Source organism: Periplaneta americana, chromosome 2, assembly GCF_040183065.1.
Source record: "Periplaneta americana isolate PAMFEO1 chromosome 2, P.americana_PAMFEO1_priV1, whole genome shotgun sequence".
Lineage (NCBI taxonomy): Eukaryota > Metazoa > Arthropoda > Insecta > Blattodea > Blattidae > Periplaneta > Periplaneta americana.
Genome location: NC_091118.1, coordinates 146477561 through 146488196, shown reverse-complemented (window position 1 = coordinate 146488196; position 10636 = coordinate 146477561). Strand labels below are relative to the sequence as shown.

The 10636-nt window shown below is 32.8% G+C and overlaps 1 protein-coding gene across 3 annotated transcripts in view; it reads left to right on the top strand.

The window, feature by feature from the left end:
* Positions 1-589: 589 nt before the first annotated feature.
* The window catches only part of udt (protein undicht), a 28623-nt gene continuing 18576 nt past the window's right edge, over positions 590-10636 (top strand). For 2 of the 3 annotated variants that reach the window (XR_011330988.1, XM_069818605.1), the window contains exons 1-5: positions 591-828; positions 2683-2919; positions 3531-3688; positions 4475-4622; positions 10332-10541. Coding sequence is in view for 2 of the 3 variants with exons in the window: in XM_069818605.1 (XP_069674706.1) it covers positions 777-828; positions 2683-2919; positions 3531-3688; positions 4475-4622; positions 10332-10541 (805 nt within the window). In the remaining variant the exon portion in view is untranslated. Of the gene's footprint in view, positions 829-2682; positions 2920-3530; positions 3689-4474; positions 4623-10331; positions 10542-10636 lie in introns of all 3 variants that reach the window. The other variant, XM_069818606.1, reaches the window with a different exon arrangement.

The window sequence follows — 10636 nt, the reverse complement described above, 5'->3', positions numbered from 1 at the left end:
TGGTGATCCGTTTTCATTTGACTGCCCCTCATATTATAGCGAACGAGATGACTACTGTCCAGAGCATGGGAATTTTATTGTTTCTACCTTCTTTTCGTCCAGCTGTATAGCTGCTCTACACGGTTCAATTTTCCATGCGCGTACGCGTGCCATTGGGAATAATAAATCCATATACCTTGGGGAATAATATTGAAAGAATCAAGTTTAAAACGCGTGTTCAATTTAGATGCATGAAGATTCTGTGTCTACATGATGCGCCGTCATCTTCACTATTAATATTAAATATAAATCTTACATGCATTGCTTGAAAGCGTAAAGTTGAAAGAAAAGTTGAACCATGTAGATGCATCTTCACTTTGAAGGCCTAGGTGGAGTTCGAAGAAAACGCATTTATTAAATTTCTCTATTCCATGATGAAAAATACAACGCCGTTCCGGCACGTTCCACCAGAAAAAGCACTGGTATTTATTCATTGTTAGTTATTTACGCTACATTTTAAAATCGGGCGGTTTTTATTCAGATTCTGTGGTGTTTCGAGAGGATTTTAGTTGATTTCAATTCTTCTGTGTTGGCGACACTGTCAAAGAGCGTCGAATTGTGGAATGTGATATTGTGATGGAATGGGTGTGTATGTATCGTTGTATGTATATGTGTACAAAGTGTAACGAGTTACGAATTCAAATTTGTTATTAAGGCAGTGAATCATACAAGCCATTTGGCAGTGACTACTTTGTAGAGTAAAGATTATTTGATAAAGCCATATACTTTGTTTTAATATGATCATTAAAAGCATTTTATTGCTCATCGTCTTTATATTTTTCATCGAAAGTAAGTGAAATCCTAGAAAATTAATTGGATTTTACATTGGTGTTTGTGGCTTTGTTATTATTCTGTAAATAGCGTTCAAGTAGGTCACTTAGTTGTATAGCATTATTCTTTTGAAACGTAGTACATTTATGTTCTGTTCAGCTCAAGTGCTTGGTAAAGTAACATTAGGAAATTAGCAACTAGGTCTCTTCTCTCGAGACATTGTTGGTTTGGTTAGTCACACTCCAACCCTTCAATAGTCATAAAACTATCGTTATTGTATGATACTATTTATTTAATCGGACATCATCATGTTTACGAAAAGGCACTTTTCAGTGTCTAATTTATTTTGTGTGCACAAGGTTAGAATTTTGAGCGAAGAAAGGAAAGAAAGTAACCGTGTTCTGGAGTTTATCCCAATAGTGTTTCAAAGGAACGCCTATAGACAGGACCCTGCTCCAAAGATAATACGAGTCAGCATGGGAGAGAGAGGTTTTGAGGGGATCCGGTTTGGGTGAAGTAGTCTTAGACAATTGCAAGGTAGCCTATATCAAAAGCGTAAACTAACCTAACAGAACCTGTAACTGATTTGACCTTACGAAAACTTGCCTTTTTTTTTTTTTTTTTTTTTTTTTTTTTTTTTTTTTTTTTTTTTTTTTGGCAGCCCCCACTTTCAAAGCAACTTTCGTCCACATCTACAGTATGTAGTGACGGTTAGCGCGTCTGACTGCGAAACCAGGTGGTTCGAGTTCGAATCCCGGTTGCAGCAAGTTACCCGGTTGAGGTTTTTTTCTGGGATTTGCCCTCAGCCCAGTATGTGCAAATGCTGGGTAACTGTCGGTGCTGGATCCCGGACTCATTTCACCGGCATTATCACCTTCATTTCATTCAGGCGCTAAGTAACCTGAGATGTTGATACAGCGTCGTAAAAAAAAACAAAAGAAGAGGCAACTTTCCACCCTAATTTCGGTGCGAAATTGGTGTCTGCTCTCAATTTTTGGTTTGTTTACGGTACATGTTACTCGACTAAAAGCCATGTAGGGGCTACATAAATATATTTGCACTGTAACGTAGTAATTATAAAGAAATACTCCCTTGGTTAACTGAAGCTTTCAATTTATATACTGAAGTGGCCGATGAATTAACCACATGTAGCCGTGTAATCTTGCCATAAATTTATACAAAATATATACAATAATTGGCTTTTTTTTTTTTTTTTTTTTTTTTTTTTTAGAGGATAAAGTAATCAGGAGGTGATTATAATGACGAGGTATCTTTGAAACTCTTACATGTCATCATCACGTGGAGTTTTGAGTCAAGAGATAGCCTATCTAATAAGTGCTCAGTAATTTGAACATCGTGGTGATAATGTTGATGTTGTAGTTTGTATTGCGGAAATCTATTTTTAAAGGCTGTGTAAAGGGTGTAGTCTTTCATCGCACACAGTAGCGAAGTGTTTCAAACAGTCTAATCCTCAAATGCATTTGAGATCATTTCACTTCCATGACCTTAATTGAATTAGGTATGCTTACAATATAGAAACATTAACTAAAAGTTACATTGCAGAGTTAGGCCTATGTCATAATATTAGCCTATTCAAAATTTGTTTGGTTTCTTGAATAGCACAACTCATACTGGGGTTTCATTACGTCATGCCCCAGAATACTGATAAGAACAGAAGTAAAAGCAAAAGGTGCCATTACATAGATTTTGTTCATTACACATAGGCTAGCCTATAATATACAGTCGATAATGTACTCATTAAGTTATGTGTATTTTGTAGGAATTTTTAATTATAGGCTATTTACCGTAATTATGAAGATCTACTCCACCATCGATTTTCGAATTACATTTCGATTATTATTTCTTTTCCAGGTGGCATAGCAACAAATTGTTCTATTCCAATAATAATAAGAGGATCATGGTTTTCATGGGAGAACGGCCGCAACACACTAACAGAAATAAATGCAGACACAATGTCTCGTAAGGGATATTGCATCGATGTCAAAGAAGAATTTCATGTGAACTATACGTTTGTTTTCCAAGATAGCAAATGTTATTACTGTGTGAAACTTCTGGTCAGAACAGTAAATGTTTTGGAAAAACTAGAAAGTAAGTGGTAATATTTGATTGGAGGTATGAGTCAAGTAAAAAATCTTACCTGGTAAAAGTTTAGCTCTACATTTATAATCTGGTCAGCATGTCACAGACTGATATTTGTGTTATTATAGGAATTAGTGTGAGAAAGTATTAAAGAGGACTACAAAGATAAAAATGTTATAATTGTCCTGACAGTTGAACAACTCAATCTCTTAAATTTCCTATCTTTGATCTAAATTGGTCATGAGATTCCTAGTATTAGCTCATACAACTGACTGAATACTGTTTAGTTAAAGTGATTTGAGTGTTGGGACATAAAGAATTTCAGGACAGTGAAATTGCCAATAGGCAGACTAAGGAAATATCAGAAAAATCATTTGTTGGGCTGAGCGTCTGTTTGTCCCATAGACCTGTTTAGCAGGCTGCTAGAAACTGTATGATTAAAAACAAACAGACAAAATGTTGCGTTGCGTCTGATTCTGTGTGCACCCGTGCTAAAGAAACAACAAATTGTAATATTCCGGATTCATAAAGCTTTATTTGATCACTTTTAATAATTTTAAGATATGCATGTATGCAGTAATTAGAGAAATGTATCTAATTTTTTTATGCATTTTGTGCAGCTGGTTGTGTAAATTTGGCTAATGGTGAAGTGCCAACAGTTGAAAGAGTTTGCCGGGACTTTAACCCAGACCAACATATCACAACATTATTCTCAGAGAATTATGTTCCAGTAAACTGTCGATCTAGTTTAGAAGGTGTATGGCAATTTGCGTATCAGGTATGTTATTATTTATTCTGAAAATTACATTCTACTACATTTTAGAAGTTTATTCTTTAAGCTTTGTGCTATTTAAAATAGTCTACACATATTGTTGATTCTTTGTTGATATCTGCAAGGATATGTTAGAATTCATAGGTGAATATTATTTTATTATATTTTTGTGTCTTTTTTATTATGTGTTGTTTCACCCACTCACTCTAGTAATTTAAGTAATCATATTAACTTAAAGTATAAATAAAAGGTTGAAAATAGAAAATTAAGCTTTAAAGTGTTTCAGTTCATTTCCTAGATCTTGAATTAAATTTTTGAAAAATCATTAATTGATAGGTTGTCAAACAATTATCTACCACACATGCTTACACAATTAACACGATTAAGATCGCCATTTAATCAATTATTCTTATTTCTTATGTTAACATATATGATAAGCTGTAATAAATATAACTATAGATGATGACGCATGTGGCTAGTGAAAGACTAATGCTTTAGTCCAACCAAAATTTTATTGAATTCTCAAGTAATAAGCAAAATCATTACTCATAAATTTGTTTACTTGTTATGTAATTAACATTGAAAATATTTAAATTACAATGCAATTATTGAACAGTGTCACATGTCTCTTAATTTTAAATATTTTATAGAAAATTACAATTATTTTTACAGAAATTCAAGCATTACTATGATATAATATTCGATGCTTGAATCTTCAGCTGTTGGTAACATTTTATTATTATCATTTCAACTTGTTTTCATTTATATTTATTTATTAACTATTTATTGCAGAACCGTTTTCGATTTACTGGAGAATGTAATAATCCAGATGCACAGATTCGATCTTGTCAGACTGCTGGAACTCAATTTCTTATCACGAATCAAAAGTTCAATATTACCTATAAGAAATGTCCTGGAATGACAGGGACATTTGACGGTGGTAAGTTGGAAATATTTTTATGAATATTAAACAAAGTATACAAGGATAATTTACATTAAGATTATGGTTTTTATATACAGTTGATCATTGTGAAATGTAACAATCCTGCATAAAGTGAAATTAAAATAGATATTTAAATGTAAGATTATGTATGATTATGTATTCATTTGTCACTATCGTTTTTGTGATTAATACTATGATTATTGAGTAAATTGATTAACGTACAGTCAGTGAACACATATTTGTGCAGTTGACAAAGTCAAATAATGCATACAAAATAAACAACAGAGACATAAAAAAACAATAAAATTGTATCAGAAACACTCAACAACATTAACATTAAAAACTCATTAATATCATAAAAGGGTCTGTTGATCAACCAACCAGAGACAAGTCTGTTAAAAGATTCCTTTCCAGATTGAAAACATATGTCGGAAATTTATTTGCAATTTTTAAAGACATAATAAAATAATTATTCATTGTTTTGGTTAGCCTACATTTAGGTAACTCAAAAAGGTCACGGTTTCTGGTGTTGTATAGGTGAACATCATTCCTATGTGTCAACATTTGTGAATTATCTTTAACAAAATTTAGAGCTTGATAAATATACAGTGATGTTACAGTCATTATTCTTTCATTCACAAATAACGATCTGCAGTGTGCCTTCATTGATGACTTTGTTATAATCAGTGCTTTCTTTCTGGAAAAAAGTTTACTGGAACTCTATCACTCGATCACATTATACAACAAAAACGTAGGTTTAAATATTACAGTAAGTTCCAAACGGAGCTCATCGATTTTAAGCATAATGGAAATTTTGCGATTTCGAGCTATAGCTTCAGGATCAATAACGGAAGATGGCAGCACTAGATTGCATGAGTTACTTTTGCACCAACGATAATCATGAGAAAATGTAAACTCTTGGACTCGGCAGTGGCGGCAATTGTAATTTTCAATTTCACTTATAAAATATATCTCGGAATTTGTAATGGCAAAAAGTTTACCGGAACGCGTTCCGGCTGAAAAAAAGCGCTGGTTATAATTCTAATAGCTTTTTTTTTATAACTTAAGAACCTTACTAATATGAGTAAGAAAGTATACTATGAAAATAAGAAAAATAGAAAACTCTGATGTACTTCTTCGGAACATATATTTTCAAATTTCGTAGAAGAAATATTACTCTTGACAATTTTTTACAAACAAAATAAATTTGGTCTGCCCAGGTTAAGTGTGGTGTCCACAATAATACTAAGGAGTTTGAAGTTATTATATTCCATGGCTGTACTACTAAATAAGAGATGCAGTTTTACTTTCATTTAGAAGAAATTTATTGAAATTAAACCATTTCTTAGCTTCCGTGTAAACTGAATTAGTAAGAGTTTTCAGTTCATTAATATCACTATGACCTGTCAAAAAAGTGGCATCATCAACAAATACCACAGAATAAGCAGAGACATTGCACATCAAATCATTAACCATTATTAAAAACAGAATAGGACTAAACACTGAACCTTGAGGCACACCATATTTTACATTTATGAGCTTATATTTATTGGCTTCAATGAAGACACTTGCTGACGGTTACTGAAATAAGATACAAATAATTTCAATTCATTCTCTATAATACCATAATATTGTAATTTTTCTAATATTACATCATGCGAAACACAGTCGAAAACCTTACTTAAATCACAAAATGTAGCAGAACTAAATTTGTGGTCCTCAAGAGCTTCGAAAATATAACTAATAAAACTAATAATAGCTTTGATTGTATTAGAATTAGATCTGAATTCACATTGAGAATTAGAAAACATGTTATTAGATTCAAAGTATTCACATATTTGATTTTTATTACAGCTTCAAATATTTGAGCAAAAACAGGAATAAGTGAAATTGGCCTACAGCTACTGGGTTCCATATTGTTGCCCTTTTTAAAAATGGGAATCACCTTGGAAATCTTTAAAGCATCAGAAAATATGTCAGTGCTAAGACAGTAATTAATTCAAGCAGTCAGTGGATCTACAATATATTGAATAATTTGTTTCATAAATTTACTAGAAATATCGTTACTGTGTATGTTTTTCATGGAAGAAACAAGTTTTAGAACATCATCTGTAGAAATATATTTCCATTTGAAAACCAACTTCGATTTATTAAAGTTCATAATAATTCACTTGCTGAAGTGTCAAATAGTTCCAACTGAGTATTTATATTCTCAGGAAGATTTGACAAATACTCATTAAATTCATCACATGTAACAACCACCTTATTATTTTTAGGTTGAGTGGTTTTCGATTTGATTAAGGACCATGCCATTCTACATTTATTATCACAAGCTTCAATAAGTCAAACATTAGCATTCAAATTTTTATAAGTCTGAATTAATAAGGGTTCTTTAGTGCTATTGACCAATATATGAAGACAGAAAACTTTTCTCTTCATATTCTGTTATTCATTATTATATCAATAAACTTTATGTTCATGGTTACTTGTAAATCTTATCACTTTCAATGGAAAAAAAATTATCAAAGATTTCTATAAACCCCACAAAAAAGATGTCAAGCACGTTATCTTGTGATTTGTTATGATTATCGATAATATTATACTAATTGTTAATGGACAATTCATTTAAAAAAGCATACAAATTAACTGACGCTAAAAGGCTTTTATTTAGATCTCGAATTAAATGACTTGTTCCTTAACCTCTGAATGATAGAATAATATTATACAAGTTACATCTTCACAGTTTAAAGAAGTCTGAAGCTCAGAAATTAATTTATTGTAGATATAAAACCAAAAATAAACGTACAAAATAATAGAGTTCATGAACTTCTGGTTCACTTAAGGAGTTTGTATACTTCACCTATATTAGTATCAATTAAAGCATAAAAACAAATTGAAAGTAAATACCATGATGGCTATTTTTGACTAAAAGAGAGCAAAGATGGATAAGAGAATGTGAATACAACACAGTATTGTACCTTGCAATGTTCTTTCAATAAATAAAACACTTAGGGCCGTATTCATAGACATTTTTAGCGCGGGCTTTCGGTGGATTATCAGCATTTTTCATATTCATAAACCAGTGTTAGCGATAGGATATGATTTGAATTCTGTACTAGTAACCAGTGGATAACTGGGGCTAGCTTATATGCTCGTAGTGCGTGCTGCAAAATGTGTATGAATTCGGCCCTTAAGTACTGGTACCAATTTAGCAACTTTAACCTATCAACAGCATGCATCTCAAGCTTGGCCAGTGGCCTCTCTGTTAATTCATATTGTCTTACACAGTAGAATTAACATTTGCATATAAAGATTTTATTAGAATATTAATTAACAATTATTACATATAAAGACTTTCTGGAATTATTAACTGATAGAAATAGAATAATGGATAAATGAAGAGCGTCATTTCAAAATGAGCTTTCCCCATTGTAGTATTTTTTTCGCGAAGTGAAGAAATTTGGTCTGTTCCGAACAACACTTCCATTTCAACATCATATTAAGATCAGAGAAAACTCCTTTTGTTACAACATACATTGAGAATATCTTTGATTTCTGCTGTAGTCAGCCAGATCTGAATGTCTTGAAAATCAGCTAGTTGATAGTACAGTGTGATTGAGAATTCCCTATGTGGTGGTTGTGTAGCTGAGAATCTGCTAGGCGTGAGAATTCAAGCGACAGTACAGCTCATTCATTTTGTCAAGATACTCAGGATGTGCAGTACAGGAATAACGTTTCTGTACAGGGGGTAGGAGTAGAAGGGAAGGTTGGGCGTGTGTCTGCCAAGTTCAAGGCAAAGGCTAACCCATTCCCCTGTAATTCGTAAGTAGACTCATCCGATCTCGTGTGCAACTTTGTAGAAAGAGTGTGGGTGTGTCTTGACAAAATGCATGAGCTGTACTGGTGGCTAAGCATATGAAGGACTAGGGATGTGAGATTGTCAAACCGAATGAAAGCAGGAATGCCAACTTTCTCCTGGAGTACTAATCCCCATTTCAGTTTGGTTGAGAGGCTTTCCCCTCTACTCACACTCTCTACCGTCAGTGAAGGGGAAGGTGCTACAGTCCGTCGTAAAAACGCTCGACTAATTGACTTACAACACAAAGTGTCAAAATCTATATTTCGAAAGTCTATACCAAGAAGTCAATTCTATTTTTATTACTGTCTATATCAATAATTTGCATATTAAAAATATTTAATGAGTTCAATATACGACAGTTACTTGTAACATAAGAAAAAATAAATACTAAAACAGGCGTACAACTGACATATTAAATTTAAGTATTTCGATCTTAATAAGCATAGGTCTACTGAACCAGTAGTAATGCGTTTCTACGTTCAGCTACACCAATTATAGTACTACGCAGTGAATTTAAGTGGAATTATGAATAATAACATTATAATACAAAGCCTGTATTATGACATGCATTATAATAAAATTAGAACTAGAAATTTTTTATAGACTTTCATAATCTGTTTTGTGCGGAAATCAAGAATTAATTTAAATTAACATACATCTTTACATCTTACCACTATTATCACTATTATCTTCATCACCGTTCACCGCAGCTAATATTTTGTCTAAAGTTGGCAGTTCTTGACGAAAAAAGAATTGGCGAACTTTAGATCTTATTGCTGATTTTGTGAATTCGTCGTATTTTTCTAATAGTGGAACAGTTTTGCGAAATTTCACCGGACTCTTTAATTTATTGTCATTCATCTTCGCCTCTCTTCTGATGCGATAAACACTTGCTTTTCCCACTCCCATCAGTTTCCCCGTCATCTCAGCCACCTTTTCTAAACTGTAAGTTGGATTTTCGGCACATAACGTTTCAAATAAATTCAACACACATCTCTGCTGACCACTTCGCATTGGTTTACCTTTTTTATGTTTTATAACACTGCTGGAAGCCATAATGTTCGTTAAATAATTTACAAACTACGATAACATATGGTCCTAATCCTAAATAAAAAAAATTATGTACTTATATAAGAAATTAACACTATACTGTGTACACTATTTCCTATACCGATATTCACAAAACACTACGAAGTAAACTGTAAGGACGAAACAAATCTCAAACCACTCAGGGCAAAAGATAAATGTTTTCTCCACCGTTAGTTGCTACACTGCGACATACACACTGGGACAATCTGCACTGTGTCGCTCCCCAACATTCAAACCAACATTCGTTAATTTTATTAGTAGCCAGTTGAAAATATTATAACAATGACACTAAAATATACTGAAACAAGTCATTGTCAAACATCTGTATGGCTGCATTTTATATCCCCTAGTGTACTTTAGTAAATATTTTATTTTGTTCTGTGTACAGCGTAGGGGGTGCAGGTATAAGAAGTAACAGCTACTGCTCGGTCGCTAACGGTATCTGAGGAATAGGGAGGGGGAAAAGAATGTCTTCGCGCCCTCTCAACTTGCAAGAAATGCCGTTTAGAACTATTGGAGTTGCAGAGGGACTTCTTGATCACACTGTAGAATTCAATACTCTTTGTTATGTAACACTGCTCATCAGCAGTAAGAGTATAAATTTTAAGAAAATGTGCATGAAGTACTTCATACTTTATAGTTTTGGTACTTACTGAGGTGACTAATGCTATTCTCAGTTTTTATACTTACAATACAGTGAGGTGGGAGATTCACATTCTTAGTTCATTTGTGTCTTAATATTAATTTTTATATTTCAGTGGTTGAGTATAGCTGTTTAGGTGACTGGTTTGTAGATAAGAATCACTTCTTTGCTGTTGCCAACACAAAAGAGTCACGAAAAGATGAAAAGTATCGCTGTTTCCTGAAAAATAGAGATGATGATTTGTATATTGGAGTGTCCATAACAGCAGAATGCAATACACTTAAAACTCCAGAAAAAAGTCCAGAAAGATTACGTATTACTCCAGGTAACTATTATTTCATTGGTACAAATCATATATTGCAAACGTTTATGAACTCTGTTTCAAAAAAGAATTGTCATACATTTTCATGAGTGCTATAT